Consider the following 25,988-nt stretch of genomic DNA (forward strand, 5'->3'; position numbering starts at 1 on the left):
GTCCTTCTTAAATAAAAGCAAACACAGATAGATAGATAGACAGACAGATACAGACATTTTAAAAATTATAATTCTGGTCACTGTTCATATATGTTTGCCCAGGACAATCTCAATTTATACCTGTCGTGCCAGTGTAATTAATTATAGCACTCCCTTTCACCCTGAAAATTATCCATTTTGGACAATAAATTACATGACCACACTCATTATACTGTACATATAACAATCACCTCCCCCGTCCCGCACCAAACTATTCATAACAGTCATCTTTCTATGTCTGTACACATGGATCTAACGTATTTGTTTCAGTGGCTACATAATATTCTATAGGATGCATGTACATGACATTTTTTTAACTCTCCTATTGATGAAAATTTTACGTTGTCTAAAGTTTTAAAGGTAACATGATGAATGCTGTTTCTCAGGGCATGTGGTTCAGGTGTGGGCGACCCTGGTTCTCTGGGCTCCAGGGGTGGGCAATTATCCTGAAGTGGATAATTCAGAAATGGTATTTGCGGTGGTTCATTTGGGAAAGAGAGGTTTCTTTCTTCCTGCTGTTATTAAACCAGAGGAATTTAAGCCTGGAGCTGCTAATGGCCATTCTGACACTCAATGGAGACCTCTTGCCTTCGACTGGAACCACCATAGCTGGAAATAGGAACAATGAATATAGACAGGTAGATTCCCAATGACTTTGTCTAAGCTCCTGGATCCTGCTATAACTGAAGCCACATTCCCCTGGAGTCTTCTATAATGTGAGCCGCTAATTCCTTTTTTGTCTTCTTCTGTTTTCACTTGTGCAAGTTTAAGGTTTTTGTCAATGGAAGTGGAAAGACTTCTAACAAAATATAACTGTGATGAGCATCTATCTACCTACCTACCTATCTATCCTCAAAAACATATATACGTGTATATATATATATTCAAGAATATGTGTTCACCAGAAGACATGTACAGAAAACATTCACAGCAGCGTTTTTGTAATAGTTCCATCCCCTTCTCCCCTCAAAACAACACAACCCAAAAGTCCTTCGCCAGGTAAATGGATAAACTGTGGTACATTCACACAGTAGAATACCATACAGCAGTGAGAAGAAGCAAATGACAACTACGTGTGATAACAAACGCATCTCATAAACATAATGCACAAATGAAGCCAGATCCCAAAGAGCATATATTGTATGATTCCACTTATATGAAGTTTCAAAACCAGGCAAAACATATTGATGGTGACGGACATCAGGACGATGATCAACACCAGTGAGGAGGAGACTCATGTCTGGACGGCATCTTGAGGGAGCTTCTGGGGTTCTGGTAATGCTCTATTTCTTTTTTTTTTTTTTTTGGCGGTACGCGGGCCTCTCACTGTTGTGGCCTCTCCCGTTGCGGAGCACAGGCTCCAGACGCGCAGGCTCAGCGGCCATGGCTCACGGGCCCAGCCGCTCCGCGGCATGTGGGATCCTCCCAGACCGGGGCACGAACCCGTGTCCCCTGCATCGGCAGGCGGACTCCCAACCACTGCGCCACCAGGGAAGCCCAATGCTCTATTTCTTGATTTTGGTGAAGAAGTTGCATGGCTCTTGTCACCGTGTAAAAATTCATCAAACTGCACACCTGTATCTGTATACTTTTCTCTATGTATACCTCAAGAAAATTTCTGAAAGCATTGGCGAATAAAATGATTTGGAAAAAATCTAATAGTGGAAAAGGCTTCAGAACACACAGGTGAAAGCAAGAAATTGCAAAACTGGTCCTGATGCAAGATATTACCATGGTGAGAGGCCAGCTCTTCAGGCCTTTGTTACAGGCCCAAAGTGAAGCATCTGATGTGTTTGCATTTCCAGGAATCTAATTTCCGGACAGATACAGGAATCAAATGAAAAACAGACTAGGAACCAACAAAGGAGGAAAACCTGAGGGAAACTTTGGGGAAAGTTGACCACGGTGTATGTACCTGAAAGTTGGTATTGTATTAGGAAGGAAGAGAATTCTGGTCACAATCTGCACTAGACTTTAAAAAGAAATGTTCTAACAACTTGGTGAAAGACTGATAATGTGCTCATGGTCAAAGTCTCTAGAAAGAAACATGGTGTTAATTGGATAGGGGATGCTAGAAAATGAAATGTTGAATGAAATGAAGGAAATGGATACGAATGAATTAAATGGATGTGAATTAACAAATGTTAATGAAATGAACAAAATGAATAACTACACACAGTTCTAATAACAAAGCAAGGGGTGCAGCATCTAAGGAAACCTAGACTTCTACAGAGCTCCAGTGTTCAGATATTCAGAGAGATTTCACCAAAGATGGCAAGGAGGCCACGTCCCTGGAAATGAAGAGACTTCTAGAATATTTCCAGAAAACCTAAAGGCAAGAAGGAGTGGAAACTTTAAAAAATACCAAAAAGCAACACTTTTTTTTTTTTTCTATTTTGGTCAAGTCTCGCAGCTTGCAGGATCTTAGTTCCCTGACCAGGGATCAAATCCGCACCCACTGCAGTGGAAGCATGGAGTCCTAACCACTGGACTGTCAGGGAATTCCAGCAACACATTTTAAATAGGATTTGTACTGTTCAGAGCAAGTAGATGTACAAGGAGATAATAGGTCCTCTCTTTGGAAGATGCTGGATTAGTTTAGTCCACACATATTTACTGTGTGCCTTCCATGAGGCTGGCACATAATAGGCGCGCTGCAAATAGTTGCTGCGAATACTGAATTCAAAGATTAATGATGGGGCTTCCCTGGTGGCGCAGTGGTTGAGAGTCCGCCTGCCGATGCAGGGGACACGGGTTCGTGCCCCGGTCCGGGAAGACCCCACATGCCGCAGAGCGGCTGGGCCCGTGAGCCATGGCCGCTGAGCCTGCACGTCCGGAGCCTGTGCTCCGCAACGGGAGAGGCCACAACAGTGAGAGGCCCGTGTACCGCAAAAAAAAAAAAAAAGATTAATGATGGTCCCTGTGCCGGTGGCCCTCTCTGCTGGTGGTTACACAGACCTGTGAGCAGGTGTGTGATGAGGGCTATGACTGTGGAATCCCACAGAACTGAGGAGAAAGGAGACAAGGGAGGGAGTCAGAGGAAGCTTCCTGAATGGAAGAACTTCCTAACAACATCTAGGAAGGAAATGTACGTCTAAGTACCACAGCTACATCCAGCCAGCCCTCTCTCAGAGGGAGCTATCCGGGACTATCTTTATCCCCATTTTGCAGATGAGAAAACCGAGGCTTGGAATGAGAGGGGGTGGTTTGTCTCAGGTCAAACAGCTTGGGTAACAGCAGAACCAGGGCTCATCCGATGTCAGGTAGACTCCAGAGCCAGTAAACATTACCATCACGTCCTCCTGCTTTGGGTAGAAAGCTGGTGAGATGCCCTTCAAGGTTTCTCAACAACTCTACGATTCTAGGTGATGAGTTCCCAGCTTCAGAGTTTCTGGGGAATCTGTTGGTCTGGATTATACTGCCTCCTGAACACAAGAGACGAATTCCTTGGCTTTGGCTCCACTGGTCTGAAATCTACCTCTACTTGAATACCAAGCCGAAGTCTGAGTGCTTCGTGACCGTGCCTGAATTGGTGGCAACGGCTGCCGGTGAATTCACGCTTTGCACACAGCTGTGCTATTTCTGCCCTGAACCCGCTGAGTCTTTGTGGCATCTACTCTTTTTTTTTTTTTTAAATTCATTTGGGGCCAATAATATGCTTTGTTGAGAACCAGGCTTTATAAAATGAAGAAATCAGCTGCAATAACATTGTTTGGTCTATATTAATGAGTTGTAACTCGATATCAAGTTAATTATCAAAACAAACCCCTCATGTGCCCGAAGGCCTATGCTCTGTCTCTAGCTGAAAAGAAAGCCTCCCTTTGTTAAGGCAGAAAAGAAAACCTTCAGAAAGTGGTCGTTTATGCTGAAAAAGCCCCAACACACCCTTCACTGAAACTGCACGAATTGTGGTCCTGTCAGCTGGAGACACCGCGTGCTCTTTTGCTTTGCGCTTAAAACATTACCTGGACCATATTCTGCTGTCAATCTTACCTAACGATCTGTTTACCCGAAGCGCACCATTACGGAACAGGCTCCCATTACAGTCTAGGGCAGAGGAGAGAACATTAATGAAACCAAGAGTCTGCAGGGTTAGATGGCTTGGCAATTGCTCTGAACGTCTGCCTTCCCTCAGTGTCCAAGTGGCCAGGCTGTTCTGGCGTTTTTCTTTTTCTCTTTTTTAAACAGATGAAATTGCTACAATAATTAAAGAAGCTAAAAGGAAACATATGAAGAGCTAACAAATACTGTTAGGTGTCGCGATGCAAAGCGGAGAGGGGTGGGGAGAGCAGAGGGGAAGGAGAGGAGAGAGAGAGAGAGGACAGAGAGGGACATTTAATGCACAGCCTCCAAACCTGCAATGAAATAAAAACTGCTTTCTGCGGAGTGACATTTTTTGATTTTCCCTGAATGAGGGCTGGGTGCTTAGGGGCTGTCTAACCTTTGACCAACCTCCCCCTCCCCCTTCATTAAGGCCCCTACCATGGATTAAATCCAGGTCCTTTAGGTGCCAGAAGTGGCTCTCTTCCTTCACAGGCAGACAAGGAGCCATGAGGTCTGGCTTCCTTTCAAGTCAATTTGCAGTAGGACCGTGTTCCAATATCAAAAAGGAAGTAAAGGAACACCTTGTTCTGTGAGGAGCCGTGAGATGGCTGCATTTGATGTGACTTCTGGGGACAGCGTGACAGCCTCCCCCAGAACACTCCTGTAACTTCTGATGAGCTCAGAAAGGCTTCGGCAACGGGGAGGATGTGGGCTGGGGGAGCGTGGTCTGGAACTGAATTTGGGGGCTTGAAAGCGAAGCCAGCACTCCATCCCAGCAAATATTAGCAGGTCTGGGCACTGTGCAGAGAGGGAAAAAAAAATGGGACTTTGGATCCGGACTGCTCCGGTTTTGAGTCTCGGCTTCTCCATCACACAAGTCACTTTCTGTCTCTGAGCCTCAGTTTTCTCAGCTATGACAACGCCTTCCTCAACGGGTTGTAATGAGGCCTCACAGCAATGTTTGTGAATCACCTGGTGCACTGTGAGCTCTCAGTAAACGGTAGAATAACAAGTAAAATAGGTAATAGGAGAGTATAGACTGAGGATCCAAGATGCCATAGACATCAGACTCCAAATGAAGGTGAGAACGACCACCTGGAAGGAATTTCTGAGGTAGTGGTAGGAGAATGGGACCCTCGATTGGTGTCTACTTTGAGAATATGAAAACAGAGAGTGGGAAGGGAGAGAGGGATTTAGGAAGTGATTTCTTTGACAGCAGCTGCTGAGATGCTTTGAATCCTGACCCCAAAGGGAGGAGGAAGCTGTATCCTTCACTTCAAACCGAATAAAAGATCGGCCTCCGCGATGCTCAAGAGCTTAAAATGTGACCCCTGCAGCTAGGGGACCAGCAAGCTGGTCTCTGACACCCTCCTGGAAGACCCAGAGGACAGAGACAGGCTGGGGAGTGCTTCTGGGGCAGGTTGGAGAGGTGGAGAATAGCTCTCTCAGCCTTCGTTTCCTCACCTGCAAAATGGGGTTAACACTGCCTACCTCTTAGTGTTGTGGAGTGAATGGAACTGGACAATTCACGGAAGGGCTTGGCTCCTGGCACACACTCAGTAATCAACCAGTCATACCAGTTATTTCTATGATCATCACCATGACTAAATAATACCCCATATATGGAATTTCAAAACATCAACATCATTTTTAACCTCATGGAGGATACAAAGGCACGATTCATTTGACTATCCACAGGAAAACCTTGAGAGAATGACAGTTCACGAGGAGGTAGTTTTTCTCCGTACTGGACCATCTTTCTTTGGCAAAAGAAAAAAAAAAGACTGATGTTGGCATTATGCACAACATAACATGGGGGATTTATAAAGCACTGAAAGGTGGAATAACATTAATCATAGATCAATCTCAGTTATTATTTGGACCCAGTCTTTATGGATATTATCTTGAATCCTCACAAGATTTAATTACAGGTGAGAAAGCTTAGTATCAGAGAGGTGAAGCAGAGAGCCTAAGGTCACACAGCAGCTGAGCAGCAACAGAACCACGACTCAAAGGCTGGAATGATCCACGGCGCAGGTGCTATAAGTCAATGAACCCTGACACGGTCGTCTGGCCAGCCAAGGAAGCTCAACAACTATCCTTTATTGAGACAATTTAAATCTCAAGTCCTGGAGCTGCACAAAAAGGGAACAAGGAGGGTTATTTGTTTAGTCTGAGGCAGGAAGGGAAAAGGTGAGGAGGCTAGTTAGGGTTAAAGAATCATCCGGGCTGCCTAATCTAATTCCCATGGACGCTGAAGAATGCTCCCCCACTTCCAGCATTTTCTCATTCCCTATGAGAATGTCAGATTCATGTTCTCGCAGATTCCTTGGTATGTGTCAACAAGCACTGCTTCCTGAGTTTTGAGAGGACTTTTTTAAAAGGTCTAAAAATATCAGAGAAGCAGTTTGATTAGTAGAGGATGGAATCAGCCAATAAGCAATAGCAACATTAGGCGACAGCTATGTGCTAATTGCCTCTTGGGCATTTTCTTCAAGGGCTCTTGGAAATAATACACTTTAGTCATGTTACCCTTTTGGCTGCCTTTTCCTGAATGTATAAAAAATGACTGGCATGAGAGTCATCATCTCTGGAAATGTCAGTATTTAAATGTTTTAATACTTGATATTTTGGGGAGGTAACGGCTTTGATTCCTAAGTGGAAATATGAAGAGATAGCATTCAATGAGCACCTACTATCTGCCAGGGGTTTTTCTGAGCATTATCTCATTGATCCTCCCAACAATCCTACAAAGCAAGAATTGTTATTTCCATATGTGAGAAGGATACCGAGGCCCAGAGAGTAAGCTTGCCCACGGTCACACACACAGCAAGTGTTAGCATGCTATCCCAAGTTATGGTGCACCCAGCACATGCTGCGGCTGTATCTGTGAATAAAACATTTGTGGCCTTTGTCCAAGTGGAATTTACAGCTACCCAAGGGATGCATTGCCTCACTTGGCATGTGGAGCTATCCTTGGTCCTGAGAATAGAGGCTAGAGAATACTGAACTCCTACCCAGGGCCAGGCACTGTGCTAGGCTCTGGGTATAGAACTGTGAGCAAGGCAGGGTCCTTTCCCTCAATGAACTCCAAGCCTAGGGGCGGAATCGGACAAATAAACAGACAATTATAGTCGGGGTATTTTATTTTATGTTATTTTTGATAGAAGATACAAAATTCAGTAGGTCAGAGCCTGGATTCAGACTAAATCCATTTAACTAGATATTTACCCAAATTATTCAACCCAATTAAGCAATTTACCATCATCAGCATCTCAGCCACACACCCCCAGAACCTCACTCCTCATTAGCTGGGCCTGTCCTCCTCACCGTTTTATCCAGCAGGCCTTGACAGTGTATTGACCCAGCATCAAAATACGCCTTTCTTAGAAATGTGACTCTAATTAGAAATGGCTTATAAATCTTCATTGAAATGAGCATTATTTAGAATGATGCATCTAAACCACATACAGGGGTTCCCCCTCCCTGCCTCGTCCTTAGCTGTGTTTCTCTTCCAGAAAAGCTCACTGGCATATTTTAGCAAGAGCTCAAGAAAATGCAAATGTCCTTGTCTGTGGTCACGGGCGAAGCAGTCACATTCTTGTTTGCATCGCCTACAGCTAAAATTGCCACTTTCCTTTTTCTGCCAGAGCCTTTTGAATATACTCTTTAAAAACTGTGCCAGCAGACACCCCTTTTAGAGAGATACTTGCCTACTGCCCCTTCTTACTGCAGTCAACCAGGCTGATCTTAAGAGCACAGAGGATCTCTCTAGTTAGTTGGTCCTGGATTCAAATCCTAACTCCATCACCTACTTTCTGGGTATCTCTGGGCAAGTTACAAAACTGCCCCAAGCCTCAGCTTCCTAATCTCTACTAACAGGGACAATGACAGCATCTGCCCCACAGGATTGAGGAGTTAATTTTAATAATATATGCAGAACACAGCAGATGCACAATAGACGCTTAATAAGTGGTAGCCATTATTTGCTCTCTAGAGTCATACGGCAAGGAGGGAGCCTCCGAACTGCCATGTTAGAGTTCCTGGTTCTGCATATGAATATCAAGAAACTAGAGAGGTTAAGTGATTTGCCCAAAGTCACACAGCTAGGTAGGGAGAGGGCTGATATTTGGGTCAGAACTCCTAATTCTGGGCAAGGGCCACACCTACCCCACCACTGTTCAGCACCCTGGAAATATCTTGCCATGGAAAGCCATAGTCTGGGGGAGGGGACAATGTTCTAGAAGGAGGAAGAAGATGTAAGGCATGGCACCCTCCAAAACCAGTATGGCTTCCAAGTAGACCAAGTAATGAAAGATGAAGCTGGAAAAGTTGGCAGAGACCAGATCATGGAGAGCCTTTTAAACCTTATTAAAGATATTAACCTTCATTTTGAGGGCAATGGAGGGCCATTAATTGTTTTAACCAGGGAAATGACACTTGCAGTGAAAGAGAATGGGTTGGAAGAAGGTCAGAGTTAAGGTAAGGAGGGCAGTTAGGAGGCTGGTGGAACAGCCCAGGCTAAAGACGAGGGCATCCTGGATGAGGTAGCATCTTTGGGGAAGGAGGCAGTGTCCATAGAGCACCTGCCCTGAGGCAGCTGTTTGAACACAAGAGGCGATGGAGGGGGAGAGATCAAAGATGAAGCTCGGGTTTCTGCCTGAACAATTGGGTACATGATGGCATCATTTATTTAAATGGGGAATGTTTCACCATCAGATAAGCATTCAGCTGGGGAAAGGTATTCAGGACTTCAGTAGCCCTGTACTGCCATGGTTCTCAACCTGCGACGACTTTGGCCGCCAGGGGACATTTGGGAATATCTTGATGCATTTTTGGTTGTCACAACTGGCATCTAATGGCTAGAGACCAGGGATGCTGTCCATATCCTGCAATGCCCAGGACAGCCTATGGGTCCCAAATGTCAATGGGGTCAAGGTTGAGAAACCCTACTCTGCTGAAATTCAAATTCTTAAAAGAAGTAAAACATTAGAGCTTTCTGGTTATTGAAAGGTTTAATGGGAATTCATGGAGCTAAGTCCTCCCTAATGTGACAACCCTCCAGGGTAGAAACCTGGATAACTTTGTGCATGGAGAAGGAGAGTGTGTAAAGATTTATCTACCGGAGCTCTGTGGGAGAGCGTTTAGTCAGACAGGGTACCAAGAGAGAACTTGTTCCCTGGTGGAGGATGGCAATACACCCCCCATCCTGATGCATGAGAAAATAAGTTCCAGCCATGGTTCAGTGTCTCGTATCACCCCAAGTGCACATCCAGCCAACGTTGCAGATGCAGATCACATGGCTTCACTGTACCTTTCTTCCTATGATAGAACTCATTTCTATCTCCAAGCTCTTAAATATTTTTCACCTTTCTTTTTGGTACTTATTTGCCACCTTGACTCATGGTTATTTATGAATTTTCTCTCCAACAGAATTGTGGGTTTCTGGAGAGAAGCCCCCAAGTCTGATTCATATTAATGCCTCTAAAACATCTGTCACATATATTTAATAGACACCCCAGAAGGTGACCTTGACCCTGTACTAGGATACAATGGGACGTCACTTTGTTTTTTCTGCTACTGAGCTACAGCCAACCACGGACCCCTTGAAGCCCCTGACAATACTGAACCCATTCCAGAAGCCATCCCAGCTGTACAATCTTCCCACTTTGTGAAATCCAGAGATCCCAAGGCAATTCCAGGCTTGCAAGTAGATCACCAGACAGAGCTAATTTTTTTTTTTTTTTTTTTTTTTTGCGGTACGCGGGCCTCTCACCGTTGTGGCCTCTCCTGTTGCGGAGCACAGGCTCCGGACGCGCAGACTCAGCGGCCATGGCTCACAGGCCCAGCCGCTCCGCGGCGTGTGGGATCTTCCCGGACCGGGGCACGAACCCGTGTCCCCTGCATCAGCAGGCGGACTCTCAACCACTGTGCCACCAGGGAAGCCCCAGACATAGCTAATTTTTGAGTTATTAAATAAAACTGCCTACTGCATAAATTCCAACTTAGACAGAAGTACATTAGATCAAAGTTGAGCCCGCAAGAAATTTTCTCGGCAGAGTCTGAAAACAGGAATTCAGAAGGGAAAATGCCACCATCTCATGATAGAAGGTATCCTATTACCGGTGATTATGATTTTGAATTTAACTGTCAGAAAGATCTCTGAGAAAAATATGTTGATTTGTTCAGTCCAAGCAAGGTTTAATTGGCTTCTGTCAGATTTTATGTAAGTGCTACTGGCCACCGAACCCCACATGGATTCTGCAGCTTTTGAATTTTTTTTTTTTTGCGGTACGCGGGCCTCTCACCGCCTTGGCCCCTCCCATTTTGGAGCACAGACTCCGGATGCGCAGGCTCAGCGGCCATGGCTCACGGGCCCAGCCGCTCCGCCGCACGTGGGATCCTCCCGGACCGGGGCACGACGAACCCACGTCCCCTGCATCAGCAGGCGGACTCTCAACCACTGCACCACCAGGGAAGCCCTGCAGCTTTTGAATTTAACAGCTGATGGCTGAGTCGTTTAGAGGCTGCAGGAATGCTGAAAGGGGGCCAAGAATAGGTCTTTTTCTACAGTTGTGCAAAGGCTTGTCTAACCAGAGATTCTTCAAGCCCCCTGCTCCCCAAACGGTGAAAACACAGGAGGGTAGGAATAAAGATGGTGCATATTCCACTGTCTTGGCTCTCCATGTTATTCCCTGTATTTTTCAGAATTTCCGGAAGGTTGTCCCATGTTATTGTCTTTTCACTTCCTCGACACCTAGTATCATGCTTAGCACATCCCTGGAGTATATAAATATCAGGTGAATATCAGTAAATATCAGGTGAATGAGTGAATGTTTCTTTTGGCAGCCTCTACCCTTGCCCTGACCCCCACAGCTCTTTGATGGATTCTGTGCTGTTTTTTAAAGTACTACTGTGGGGCTTCCCTGGTGGCCAATGCGGGGACATGGGTTCAAGCCCTGGTCCAGGAAGATCCCACATGCTGCAGAGCAACTAAGCCCGTGCACCACGACTACTGAGCCTGCGCTCTGCAGCCCATGTGCCTAGGGCCCGTGCTCCGCAACAAAGAGAAGGCACTGCAAGGAGAAGCCTGCGCACCGCAACGAACAGTAGCCCCTGCTCATCACAACTAGAGAAAGCCTGCTCGCAGCAACGAAGACCCAACACAGCCAAAAATAAAAAATAAATTTCTATAAAATAAATAAATAAATAAAGTATCACTATGGACAAGTGCCCTTGACATTCCTAAGCAGTTGTGGTGCAGGCTAGGGGATGTCTCTCTTTTTTAGGTTACTGTATTGCTTGGGACCCCCAATGTCTGATTTTTTGTGAAGTCATTTGTGCCAGTTATTTTTGATTAGTCAGCCAGACACCCATCTCCAATACCTTCACCTGTCTCTTGTCCCGGTTTCCACACTCAGGTTAGATACACATTCTCCCAGCCATTCTTGCAGTTAAGAAAAGGCAGGTGACACTGCTCTGGCAAATGAGACATAAGAGGAAATATGCTGGGAAGTTTCCTGGAAATTAGGCAAACTTTATTTGCCTCATAAAAGGGGCAAAAATAGCTCTTACCCTCCATTTTTTCCTCTTTCTACTGGAATATGAATGTAATGGCTGGAGATGGGGCAGCCATTCTGTGACCATGAAGGAAAAGAACCTGCCAGCCCCAACATTAGCGAGGTCTTCCTGAACCAACGCCGGCAGGCATACAGCTCCAGACTGCTTATGTGAGAAAAATAAATTCACATTTGTTTATGTCACTGCTTTTCGGTTTTTCTCTTACTTGCAGCCAAGAATGATCCTAATTTGTACACAGGGTTTTCCTTTTTTCTTACTTCCTTCTGGTTCTCAATGGGATTCAAACATGAGCAACGGGACTGGGCTGAAAGTTAAATCCAAGGGACTTAAATCATGCTCAGGGCACTCGCTTTCCTACAACTAGGATTTTTTAACTGGGTCAAGCATTTCTGCCATCAGAATGAACTCTCTCCTGCAAGGCACTTTATCCTTCATAAAAATATACTCTCACACTAGTTCTTAAAAATATCCCTAGACTTGCTTCTTCTCCTCTACCCTTAAACTGGGACTTGGCCTCACTAATGAGGGACACCCCCTCTGTGCCTTTACAGTTAATACTCAGCTTTCTCCAGACTTCGTATCTGGGCTACGTGTTCACAATGGTAATGGAGGCACATGTGTCCAGTCAGAGAAGAGAGAGGAGCCTGAGTCATAATAATAACAACTGTCATCACTTATTGGGGAGTTCACTGTGTACCAAGTATTGTGCTCAGTATTTCAGATGCATTATTTTATTTAATCCTTCCAAAAGATGTATGTAGCAGATCCTATTATTATTCAGCCCATTTCACAGAACCTCATATTAGTGTCAAAGAGGGGAGTCGAGCCCACCTTGTCTGATTTCAAAGGCAGAGCTCCTACCTGGTCACTAGGTTTGCATCACATCAACTAGGCTCTCTGATGTGTTTCTTCTACCACTCCTCTCCCCGCCCTCGCCTCCCCATGCGTAGCAGCTGCCTCTTCGCAGATGAGTGAAAGAGCTCGCTTCATTTTGTCCGGCATAAAGAAAGCGCCCAGCATTCTTCCTCTGTCAGGAGGTAATGAACACACGCCTTCCCCGCACCCTGACTTATCACGGAGGGAGCCGACTGTCACATGGGCCTGCAATTAGACACAGCAGGATTTGCCGAGGCAAGCATCGCCAGTCCAGAGCGCCAGGGCATAAAGAAGACAAAACAAAACAAAGCAACAGCTTAAATTCTGCAATTGTCTCAATGCAGTAACAATGGAGCCAGAAGAAGCTCTTGGACAGAGAAAAGGGCTCGTTACTATTTTCCTGGCCTGAGTCACGAGTTATAATAAAAATGAAGGTGCAGCTGGCTGGGATTCTTCAGAACTGAATCTCAAGTGGTTGTCAGATCTTTTATTTTATTTTATATTCCAAGGTAATCATTGATTCAGTGCGGGGTGGGGGGCAGTCTCCGTGATTAGAGGCCAGAGAAATTACCCAGCACGGAGCCCACTTCGAACAAGGACCAATGACTCACCACTTACATCTTCAGGCCCCAAGCTCTCCTATCTGGACAAGGAAGAAAATCGTTTCATGTTGGCGGTGACGTGTATTGTGCTGGGAGTCGAGGTTTCTCTTGTTGGGGGAAACCTTTCCTTTTCTGATTCCGGGCAGACCAGCTGGATAGGGGGCTGAACTCTGAGTAACTCCATTCTCACCATAGGGGTGGTGGCAGTGGGGCGATAGGGTGGATGGTAGGGGACGGGGGTCAGTGATGCTCAGGCCAAGGTCTTCTCCGTACACAGGACTCTGCATAGCTTTCCCCCTTCTCCCTGAACCTGCCAACTTAACTCTCAGCAGAGAACTAGACCCTGGCACGCTTCAAGCCTCAGTCTACTCAGATGCAAAAGGGGGTAATAACTACACCTCTTCCACAGAGTCAATTAAAAGATCAAACCACACCATGTCATAATGGCTAACATTTCATTGTATTTACTCTGGGCCAGGCCCTGTTCTAAGAGCTTTACTCATATTAACTCACCTAATCCCCACAGAACCCTATGAGACAGAAGCATTTTTAGCTGGATTTCATCCATTCTAAGATGAACATTTTCTTTCCCCGTATCAACATCTCTGAAACTGGGGCGCTTCTTATAATTGAAAGTAGGTCCTAGTTTAATCAGTAGAGTTTTCTTTCTTAGTGGCGCTCACACAATATTGTGATGCCTCTTGAAACGGAAGATGTCTTAGATAAAACACAATGTGACTGTTTCACAGAGGAGGAAACTGAGGCACAGAGAGGCACTGATTTGCTCAAGGTCCCCCACATAGCTGAGTGTCAGAGTTGGGGGTCTGAACCCATGTTGTTTGCTGAAGAATCTTTTTTTTTTAAATTAATTAATTTATTTTTGTCTGCATTGGGTCTTCGTTGCTGCGTGCGGTCTTTCTCTAGTTGCGGCGAGCGGAGGCTACTCTTTGTTGTGGTGTGCCGGCTTCTCACTGTGGTGGCTTCTCTTGTTGCGGAGCACAGGCTCTAGACGCACGGGCTTCAGTAGTTGTGGCACGTGGGCTCAGCAGTTGTGGCTCACGGGCTTAGCTGCTCCGAGGCATGTGGGATCTTCCCAGACCAGGGATCGAACCCGTGTCCCCTGCATCGGCAGGCGGATTCTTAACCACTGTGTCACCAGGGAAGTCCCTTTTTTAAAAAAAATAATTTTTGTGAACCTCCTCTTTTAATCACTAAGCTAGGATATCACCAAAGCACCCAGTCTAGTTCCTGGCTGTTTCAGGATCTGCCCAAACTAAGGATGCTTCTTTCCTCTCTGCCACCAAGAGACAGAGCTTCTGTAAAGGATTCCACACCTTTAGAGTTTTTGCCAAACGCCGTTCCCGCATTTCCATTCTAGAACATGGAGGGGGTGTTCTAAGTGCCCCTCTCTTTTTTAGTCTCTTCTAAAGAAGAAAATGTGGGTCCATGATAATCTACACATGCCCTGCTCCCTCCCTCCCCTATGGCTAATCCCATTAGATTTCTCTTTTGCTTCCTTGGGCAACAAAGGGAAAAGGAACTCCCTAAACAGATTAGGGCGCCTGACTTAGGGCAGGCTAGAAGGTTTCCTCAACAAAAGACATTCAAGCAGGGGATTTGCATACATTATTTATACTCCTTCCATCGAAAAATCCCCATGAAGATGCCGTGCAAGGAACGGTCCCATCATAACATTAGTTACGATAAAGCAAGTTCCATCCCCATGAGAAGGAAAATGGCCAGCTTCAGTGGGCTGCAGGACCCTTTGGGGGTTTCCCCACAAGGGTCACCTATTACACCAGCGCACGGTGGACTCACAGGAAGTGGCATTACCACGTAGCCCAGCTGGCCTCACCTTCCTCCCCTAGAAGCCAGATCCTTCCTCGGATCACTCCTCACTGGACATTTACCTGGCTGCCTGGCCTTTGTTGCTCTCTTTTTATGTGGCATTCCTCTGTTCCCCACCCCTGCCCTGCCCCCAACCAACAAACCTGAAAACTATCTGAAGCCAGTGAGCACGCCTTACACCTTCCCTTTGCATCCCCCGTGGTGTGTGCTAACCACTATCACCGTCTGCTTAGCACGGTGAGGCAGGGAGGGCTTGAACTCGCGAGCCAGAGAACTCTGATCTCAAACCATTGCTCTGTGCCTTGCTGACTGGGTGTCCTTGGGTAAAGGACCTGTCCTCAGTGGGCCTTGGCATTGCCATCTATCGCCTGAGGAGGTGACAGTGTTCTGGATGGCTGTGAAATATCACATGTTAAGACTTGAGCTCAGAACCTGGCACGTGGTGAATATTCAATACACGCCAACCCTCATCATCACTATCGCCACTGGTATTAGTGTGTTAAACCAATAAAACTGCAATCTGTTCTTAGTGTGATTTACACCAGAAGTTGATGCTAATCTCTACATAGTTTCTTGGGACTGGCCACTTTCTAGTCAGTCTGCTTTAGATTAATCAACGCTTTACAGTAGCTCTAAAAAGTTGCAATTTCTGAAGGCGTGATACTTCAAATGTGGGCCAGGGACACCCTCGGGTCTTCATTATTTTCTAGCCGGTGAGGCGGGGGCAGCAGGATTTCCATGAGTTTTGTGCCTGAGGTCTTGTTTATCCAACAGCCCCTTGGAAGCCTGCTTCCCGTCTCTTGACCTCCTGGAGTCCTGCCCACCCTCCTCTCAAGAAAGAGATGATCATTTCAACCTCTGCATCTTCCTCCACCTTCCTCAATCTCTCTAACCCAAGATGGAAAACTCTATTGCATTTACTTGGCTACATGACCTCTTCCCTCTCCAATCTCCCCCCACACTCACCCCACACACGAGTCTGAGTTACCTGTCCTCTGCGTTCCCACCACACCCAATGATACAGCCCCAGCACAGCATTAATCATCCTACATTACAATAGTCTGTTTATCTCTTTTACTTCCCATCCCAAACAGACACACTACGATTGTGACGCTTTTCACAAGAGCAGGTATTGAGCACACAACAGAAATTCAGTACGTGTTTGCTAAATGAATGAAACCACGTAACGAAAATCTAGGAAGTGCTAACTACGTGTAAGACGCTATTCTCAGGAGTTTTGGACCTATCACTGAAGGTTCACAGCAATCCCATGAGCAGGTATTATGATACTCCCATTTCACAGACGGCAACACTGAAGCAGACAAGTTCCGTAACTTGCCCAAGGTCACAGGGCTGCCAAGAGGCAGATCCAAGGTTCAAGCCAGGCTACTTGGGTCCACCGCCCACATGCTCACACTCATCGCTGCTTCTGAAATTTCCACCTCATTCCTCGTTCCTTCCTTCCTTCCCTTCCCCCACTGCTATGCTGGTAAGTTTTTTCCCAGAGGGGGCTGCTCTGGATAAAACCCACTTCCGGGTAGCTTTCTGAGACAAAAGGAGACACGTGAAGACTGCATCTTGAAGAGTGAGCTCATTAAGAGGGCTGAGCAATGAGGGGTGCAAACAGCTGTGTCAATTCTTAAGCAATATCAACAGAAGCTCAGGAACGCTTTGGACCACCACGTAAGCACGGGTGAGTTTCTCTTCTGTGCCCTGACTTCCCCCCAGGCCCTCCTTCCTAGGGCAGGGCCTTGAGCCACAAGATATGCCACTGTACGTGGACCGCTGTGGGCCAGTAATTGCCTTTGACCCTCTCCCACTGTTCAGCTACCTTGGCCAATTAGTGGTAATATGGGCGTTTGCAGATACAATAACAAAGACACATTTAACAAAGACATAACAGGCCTGCCCAGTTGTGATCATTTAAAAACAGAAACAACTTGACTCTGACACTAAACACATACTGATTTTTCTCTGTCTTTCAAACCAACAACAGTATTTCTTGTCCCATATACACATTATCAAGTGTCAGCATCTCCATGAACAATTTCCGTATCTTACTCCTCACACTGTTTCTGCCTAGTTGGTGTTCCTGTTCTCATTTTGCAGACACGAGCAAATAAAGGCTCAGAGATGCTAAACAATTTATCTAATCTCAATAGCTGCTGAGACGCAAAGTCAGGCTTCAAACCCCAAAGTCTGACACCGTAGTCTCTACAAAGAGAAAGGATGTGCACATACCCTAAGCCCAGCGGATCTCCGAAAATAATTTCTTCGATGGCAAACCTACAATTCATCTTAATTTCTTCCTGATGTTCTACAGTGTCACTGCCGATTTATTCCATCACTTTGGAATTACTGGCTAATAGGATGGCCCAGCTCCCCGTTCTGGCTGGCGTTTTCAGTCTTCACGAGTAACCAACCACTGATAGCAACGGGGATGTTTCCCAACAATTTAATTACACTGTGATTCTTCTTTCCCCCCTGTCCCTTGTTGGTCTGGAGGCTAATTCCTATTTTTCGTCTTGAAAACACGACTGCTTTCACGAGAGAGGGGAGACTCACCTGCGTTAGATGATCTGAGGCATAAAAGGGCCAGAGGGCCCCCGAGGCAGGGGAACTCTGTATCTTCTTGGTGGCTGGTACCTTGGTCATCTTGGAAATCCTTCAGGCTTCCCTTTGTCCCCCAGGGAAGATGTGTGTGTGTGTGTCTGTGTGTTTTCTTCCAGAATCTTCTACCTCAGCAGTCACTGGTGTCAGGGGCTCCAGCAATTTCTCCCCGACTCGCAGGTGCTAAAGACACAGACTCCAGACAGGTTTCTGGCTGGGGAGGAACGGGAAAGCAAGTCTTCTGGGCTCCCCACCAACAGAATAAGGAAGTCCCGGCAGGGTGAAATCAGGCAAGCCTGGACTTACTTTTTAGACAGTCACAAACTTTCATGAGTTTTTCCCCGCTTGGGAAGGGGATATCTTTGTCTTCTAGAAACAAAAATAAAATATGAACTAAAAAAATAAAACTCCACTGACAAAGTCTGAGGGGGGCCTACGGAGAGGCCCGCAGACACCCATCCTGAGGCTGAGCGCCCGCGGAGTGGGAGCGAAAGCCGCGGCTAACTGCGAAGCCGCGGGCCCACTTGGTCGCCTGGCAACGCCACGCCCCGTGGAGGGCTTCCTCATTGGCTGGGTTTGGTGGGGGCGGGGTCGCGAACTCTCCCAAGCCGTTGGGTCCGTGGCTGGGAGCGGGCGGCTGGCCGGGGGAGCCACTTTCTCCAAACTCTGGTTTCTCCTCTCAGGCCTGAGGACCTTGACCCTTTGTCTCCGTCTAACTACAAGCGACTCCTTCCTTCCAAACTACCCTGTCCTGCCATAGCCCGCCAGTGATTTCTTGTGCCTTGGGGTGGGTAGATCAATGTGGGCCTTTAGCCCTGCAATCACTTTAACCTGAGATTTCTCTTCTTTATCCACCTGACACACACACCTATTCATCCTTCAAATCCCTCATACACACACACACACACACACATATACACACACACACAAATGTATACATACATACGTCTATGTGTGCATGACAATTAAGTGCTTGGAATGTGCTAGGTACTGTGCTAAGTGTTTTACATACATTAACTCAGTCCTCACAGCATGTCATTAAGGAAGGTACTTCCTTACCCTCTTTTACAGACTAGGAAACTGAGGCACAAAGAGATTGACATCTTTAAGGTCACACAGAAAGTGTGTGAACTGGAATTCAAAGCCAGACCTGTTTGATTCTAAAATCCAACCTCTTAATCAATAAGCCTCATGACCCTGGATAAGATGCCTAATGTGGCTGAAGCCTGGCTTCCATTTCTTTCAAATGGGGAAAAATAACTTTACCACAGGTGTCAAGGATTAAAACAGATCATTATGTAAAGGCTGAGCACGTGAGGAGTCCTAGTTAAGTGGCAACTGTTATTATTATGTCCTGACACCACATTCCCAGGAAGAATTAGTCATTTTTGCAGTGCAGTGTTCATTTCACACCAGATATTAATACTAATATTTATTGAGCACAGGCTCTGTGCCAGGTGCTCTACTGAGCACTTTACATTAACTCATTTAATCCTTCCAGTAGCCCTAAGGGGTCGGGTCCAGCTTGCAGATTGATTGCACGTGTTCTGATTTACACACTTTATCCTTGGCATTATTTCACACTGGTTCAATCTGACTATTATTTCTAACCCTTGAGCTGCTGAGGATTATGATGTCACCACATGATGACCTCACCTTCTCTTTAGAAGGCCTTGCTGCAAGATGACCCTCCAGAGAATACAAAAGGCCCAGCCACACAGCTCCAGGTGCTGATGCTTAAAAGTCGTTATTTTCCTGCCATTGTCCGAAGACTGAGTCTGACCTTTCTTTTTACAGGAAGTTTGGGTCTTCCTGCTTCCTTTGTGGGCAGCATTAAGCCATCAGCAAGCACTTTCAGAAGGATGCAGATAAACTGAATTGTGTTCAGAAGATGGGGCTGGGGATGAGAAAAACAAGATAGAATGAGAAATGTTCAGCCCCAAGCAGAACAAAGGGCTGTCTTCATACGGCTTTGAGGGACAGGCTTGGCAAAGAAAAGCTCATTAGTTTTGTCTGAGCCCAAAGAATAGGAAGAAGGTTTCGGCTCAATATGAGGAAATACACGGCAGAACACTGTTTTAAAAGGCGTGAGTTCTGGAGTCTGACTGGCTTGGCCACGGAGCAGCCTCGATGATCATCTCATAGGTCTATGATGAAACCAAATGGGTAATTCATGTGAAGAACAACGCCTAGCAAAATGGAAGTGCACAATTAATGTTAGCTCTTTTTTCTTTTGTTATTAACACCCACCTGTCAGAACCATGCAAGAACTGGAAATAGAAAGGGCTCTAGAATAGAAAAGACCTGTGTTCAAATCCTGGCTGTGTCATTTACTGGTAATGAGATCTTGGTCAAGTCATTTCACCTCTGCAAGCCTCAATTTCATCATGTACTACATATAAATAGTAATGGTGATGCCCACTTTGTACAGTTGGGAGGACTAAGTGAAATGATGAATGTATAGAGCCTAGTATCCAGCAAGGGCTCAAGGCATGCTGTTAGTAGTTCCCTTTTAGGTTTGTGAATGGGTATGTTCCATAGAGAGAGAATGAGCTCCCCAGCACTAGAGTTATTCAACCCAATAAGGTCACATTCTAAGGTCCTGGGGGTTAAGACTTCAACATATGAATTTGTGGGGAGACACAAATCAACCTATAACACTGAGCTGCCTCAAACTAAAAGCTCACACAGTGTTGGATAGATGTTGCCGTGTTTCCCTCAAAACTGTAAAATCTTCCTATCTTCTCCTGTGAATTTTCTGTGGCACCCTGGGGTGCCTCGGTGCACAGTTTGGGAACCACAGGGCTACAGGCCTGTTTTCTTTGAGCTGAGCAAACTTTTTATGCAAGAAGTTAACAACCACATGAGTAGACATAAAAATAACATCTAATGGGAGTTTGTTAATACCTTGCCTCCTGGCCCCTAAGGTAGGACATCTCTGGAGCATGTTCTATAGTCCCCCAGAGGTCCCCTTCAGGACTGCCTTGGGGCAGCCCCATTGCCTGCAGCAGTTGCCTGCTCACCAAGCACCCAGCATTAGCTTCTTCCCTTTTCCTGTTGCACTTTCCCACTCCCCTTCTGGTGCTGCCTGGATGGCCTCCCAAATATACCCAAATTCTTGTTCCGAGGTCTGCTTCTGGGGAACCCAAGCTAGGTCAATGTTGGCTGGGATAACCAGGAGGTCAGACTAAGTCAGGTCTGGAAATCTTCCCTCTTCCTCATCTCGTGACCTGGACTTGCTACCTTCTTGGGTCCCCTTGCCCCATAATCACCTCCTTACCTCTGCTCTCATGGATACATCTCTAGAAATTTCTGGATATTCTCTGCATCCCTTAAACACGCAGAGGCCAATGTGTTTTCAGATATGCAAATATATCCCCTAACAGTGAAATATTTGACAACTCAGATATGAAGTGATTGTTTCAATCTTAATTCCTGGTTGATTTATGCAAAATAGGAACTGAAAGACATGAAGCGACGGGTGTTCTCTCCTCCCAATTCACCAAAAAGAAAGGCATGTGAAGGGATTAAAAATGGATGTATCAAGTAGAAGAAAAATTTTGGAATGTGTCGGACGCCAGCTGAGGTAGCCGAAGTAAAATCTCCAAATCTGCTAAACACCTGAATTTCAGTCACTACTACACACGTCTGGCATTAAAAGCCTATTCGAAAAGTCATCATTTTCTGAATATCTTTAATATACTTGTCTGTGTTGCATCTAGCACCCAGAGGACTCCTTCTGGGTATTTTTACTGAAATGTCAGCACTGGATTTACAAATTATGGGGCCCAGGGAAAAAGTAAAACTTGGGGCTCCTGTGACACCTGGTAGCTGGCAATCTATTGGTGAATTGCTGCCGGGATGAGATATCGCTGGATAATGTCTATTTGCACTACGTCCCCGATTCCTATACCTCATTAGGTTAAAGAAGGATGACTGCCTGCTACATGGCCCCTTGGGGGCTCTATGGCCCCACCCCATCCCTACCCTATTCTCCAAATTACACCCCAGGGGGAGGGTGGTGAATTTGAATCTTTGTAAACAAAGAGAAGAAAATGCAACGTTAACCTCTCTTTCCTCCCCTTTCTCTTTAATTTGGTCCACCAGACCCAGCAACAGGGGATGTGGTATGGTCTGTAGGAATATTCTTCGTGAATTTCCCCCACTGGAGATCTAGGATGTGGCGGAAGCTACCTCCATAGATAAAGCTTTCCATTCCTACACTCTTCAGCACACCACCTGCTGGGCTGCAGGACAGATTGGCATAAGCGGATGATGAATCCCATTTTACCAAGATAGAAATTGAAGCTCTTGGGACCTAGCACTTTGTTAGTGGTGTAGGTTGCCTGAGAATCCAGGTTTTATGATTCCAAATTCAGCAGCCTATTTCAGCACTCTGCCACAATGGCTTCATGCTTCAAGGTGTGTGTGTGTGTGTGTGTGTGTGTGTGTGTGTGTGTGTGTTCGTTCACACAGCAGCACAACCTAGGGTTATCTCTGCAAGGCCCGCCAAAACAAGGGATTTCCAAGCCACCTGGAAGGTTTAAATTTCTCTAGCCTTCTGGGGGAAACCTTTCCTTTAACATCCACATAAGACATCTCCATGGGCGTGGGGAGAGGGATAAATTAGAATTTGGGAGTAGCATATACACACTACTATATATAAAATAGATAAACAACAAAGACCTACTGTATAGCATAGGGAAGTATACTCAATATTTTATAATAACCTACATGGGAAAAGAATCTGAAAAAGAATATGTATATATATGTGTATATATACATGTACACAAATATATGAATCACTTTGCTATACACCTGAAATTAACTTAACATTGTACATCGACTACACTTCAATAATAATAATAAGAAAAAAAGCACCAAAAAAAAAAAAAGAAAGGACATCTCCAACACCCACCCACCCCCATCCCAGGTAGGAAAACACTCCCCTGCCAGGTAGTCCCAAGATTTCCAAGTAGCTCACAATTTCCTGTTCAGCATGCACTCCACCCTGCTTCCTACCTGTATGGGTAGAACTGGGCGTCCTCCACACCCATGAGATATATTCAAGTCCTAAACCCTGGGTGCCTGTGAGTGCGACCTTGTTTGGAATAAGAGTCTTTGCAGAAATAATCAAGTTACAAAGAGGTCATACTGGATTAGGGTGGGCCCTAATCCTTTCTTACAAGAAGAGTAAAGTTTGGACATAGAGACAGAAGACACACAAGGAGAATTGTAATAGGGAACAACAAATCTGACTCCATATTAGATCTGTTTCTTTTACTTTAATCTTTGTATTCTATTTCTCTTGCTACAAGTTAATCACTAAAGGGATGTTGCCTTAAAGTAACATAATGGCCCATCTCCGAGAACCCTGGCCCCATGCCTCATTGTAAAACTAAAATATCTTTGTTCAGCTCACAGGAAACAACCTGACCCAGCCCACCTGTGAAGGGCTGCAGGGAAGAAGAAATTAACACATCCCCTCCTGAGTCGGGCACAAACCAGGAGATAGATGCAACCATTTATGGCCTTTTCACTTTACCTTCTCACCTCCCCCCTCTTTGTTCTATAAAAGAGACTCGCATCCAGAGCCTGGAAAGACGGTTCTCTAGGACATTAGTCCGCCATCTTCTCAGACCCCCGGCTTTCCAAATTAAGTCACTATTCCTCACCCCGACACCTCATCTCCCAACTTACCGGCCTGTTGTGTGCTGAGCAGAACAAGCTTGGACTCAGTGACAGAAGGCCAGGTGACAACAGAGGCAGAGAATGGGGTGATGTGTCTACAAGCCAAGGAAGGCTGTGCACTGCCAGCGATATCCAGAGAGGCAAGGAAAGATCTTCCCCTCGAGCCTTCAGAGGGAGCACGTCTTTGCCAATGTCTTGATTTTATACTTCTAGTTCCAGAACTGTGAGAGAATAAATTTCTGTTGTTTTATTGGGTTTTTTTGTTTTGTTTTGGTTTGGTTTTTTTGCGGTACGCGGGCCTCTCACTGTTGTGGCCTCTCCCGTTGCAGAGCACAGGCTCCGGATGCGCAGGCCCAGCGGCCATGGCTCATGGGCCCAGCCGCTCTGTGGCATGTGGCATCCTCCCGGACTGGGGCATGAACCTGTGTCGCCTGCATCGGCAGGCGGACTCTCAACCGCTGCACCACCAGGGAAGCTCTGTTTTATTGTTTTAATTCACCCATTGCATGGTAATTTGTTACAGCAGCTCCAGGAAACAAATACACCACCCATTTTGCTTCAGCTTCATTTCCCGTTGGCCCCAGTTTATTTATACCCTCAAAATGCTACTTTCCTAAACCTGCAGTACAGTAGCATTTTACTAAAGGTTGCAAATGGTAGAAGAAGACTGCACAGCTCTGCGGACTCAGTAACTTACAATTAAATATTAGGCATCACTGAATTTTCAGTTAAATACAAATAAAGTTCCCAGGTGATTCTAACACATAGGTAGGGGTAGGAACCCCTGCCATACATCCTGTTTGTAAGCTGCCTTTGCAAACATAATAAAATATAAACATCCTCCCATGTCTACAGATGTGTTTTTTAAAACATGTTTCTTTAAATGAGTGCTTGCTAAAATAGAGCTCCAGCGTGTGGCTGTCCAAGAGTTTGTCCAACCAATTCCTTATTCTTGGACAGGGACCAGTCTGTTCCTGTCCTGGATGTACAATCGGGTAGTTTCATTCGAACAGGATGATGTTTTGTTGATTGCAGAGACCTGAGATCAACATTAGCTGACCATCCACACCTCATTATGAGGGCCTGGTGCCAGGACACATAACCAAGACCTCACGTAGTAGACACGTGCCACTTTTGCCCGTCGAGAATGCACACTTCCAGTGGGGAACGGTCCTGCCCTGCTCTGATCACAGGATTCTTGTTAGGGTCACAGGAACGAGCTTATCACCCGTGCCTGGGCAATAATCCCATTTTCCCCTGAATACAGCCTCAGCCTCCCTGGACTCCCAGCTTTATCTCCTCCGTGTAGTGACTGCCATTCTGTTTCCCTGTGCTGCACTTTGGAAACCCTCACCAGTCAGCAAACCCAGGCAACTACAGGACTCACCTTGTTTTCCGTTTCCGGTCTCTCAGAGATTACTATCCTTTATTGCCTGATGTCTAATGTCTTAAAACCCTTGGTTTATATTTATTGTCTGACTTTTTTAGTGTCTTCAGGCAGAAGGGTGCATTCGACTCCTGTAACTCCATCTTAGCCAAAAAGTATAGGACTGTGTAGTGCAATAGCTGAAGTTAAGTACTCAACAGATAGATTTAACATATCAGACAGAAGAGCACAGAGATTATCTTTGGAGAGGAGCGGGGAATGGTGACTGGGAGTGAGACCCAGGGAGGCTCTATGCTGTTGATAATCTTCTACCTGTTGATCAGGGTGGTGATTCTCTGATTATGTTCACTTCGTGAACATTAAATGCTGTACATTATGAATTCTGTATTTTTCTGTATGTACGCTATACTTCAATAAATAAGTTTATTTTAAAATACATTAAAATTTCAACAGTAAGACAAATTTTCAACACTTGTGTGTGTTTTTTGTTTTGTTTTTTTTGCCCGTGCCATGCAGCATGTGGGATCTTAGTTCCCCGGCCAGAGATTGAACCTGCACCCCCTACATTGGAAGCATGGAGTCTTAACCACTTGACCACCACGGAAGTCCCTTCAACACTTGTTATTGAGGGCAGATCTTAAGAGTCACACCAGCATCCAATATGCTATGGGCTTTGGAGTCAGAGCTAGTTTCAAATCCTATGTCTACATTTACTATCTATGTCACCTGGAGTCCTGTCATCACCTCTACAAACCCCAGTTTCCTCTACTCATAAGTAATGGTAATACTTATAGGGTGCATATGAGGACCAAATGAGATATTTTATGTAAAAATATTCCAGGCACATAGTAGGTTGTACATAAATGTTAGTTTCAACTCAAATATCTATTAATAGGGAATTGGTTAAATAAAATATGTTACATTCTTACAATGGAATATTGATCAGTTGGTAAAAAAAAAAAGAGGTCATGCTATATGTATTTCTATGAGATGATCCAGATGTTAGTTAGGGCCCCAGGAAGACAGAGGTGACGTAGTCAAAGGGGGATAACAGAGGAGAGTTTAATTAAGGGGCTACTGCCAAAGGTGTAGGCAAAGTTAGCAGAAACCGACAGGGGATTGTGCAGTCATTCAGAGCTGGCAACAGTGGGGAGCTGTTACCAACTCTAGACCTGAAGGGACAAAGGGAGGGAGCAGTTAGCAGAATGAGAAGAATCTGCAGAAGACGGCTATCCAACAACAAAGCTGTAGCCTTCTGAAGGGGGAAGCAACCAACCATAGCAAGCTGGCATACAGGGCGCAGAGAGGGT

General features: G+C 45.6%; 1 protein-coding gene across 7 annotated transcripts in view; it reads right to left on the reverse strand.

The window, feature by feature from the left end:
- CCDC60 (coiled-coil domain containing 60) overlaps window positions 1-18,276 on the reverse strand; it is a 192,352-nt gene extending 174,076 nt beyond the window's left edge. Inside the window, exon 1 of one of the 7 annotated variants that reach the window (XR_004521429.2) lies at window positions 17,556-18,130. Coding sequence is in view for 5 of the 7 variants with exons in the window: in XM_033836915.2 (XP_033692806.1) it covers window positions 17,556-17,645 (90 nt within the window). In the remaining 2 variants the exon portion in view is untranslated. Of the gene's footprint in view, window positions 1-17,555 lie in introns of all 7 variants that reach the window. The other 6 variants (XM_033836915.2, XM_033836919.2, XM_033836920.2 and 3 more) reach the window with 6 other exon arrangements.
- Window positions 18,277-25,988: the final 7,712 nt, after the last annotated feature.

The sequence above is a fragment of the Tursiops truncatus genome, chromosome 13, assembly GCF_011762595.2.
Source record: "Tursiops truncatus isolate mTurTru1 chromosome 13, mTurTru1.mat.Y, whole genome shotgun sequence".
Lineage (NCBI taxonomy): Eukaryota > Metazoa > Chordata > Mammalia > Artiodactyla > Delphinidae > Tursiops > Tursiops truncatus.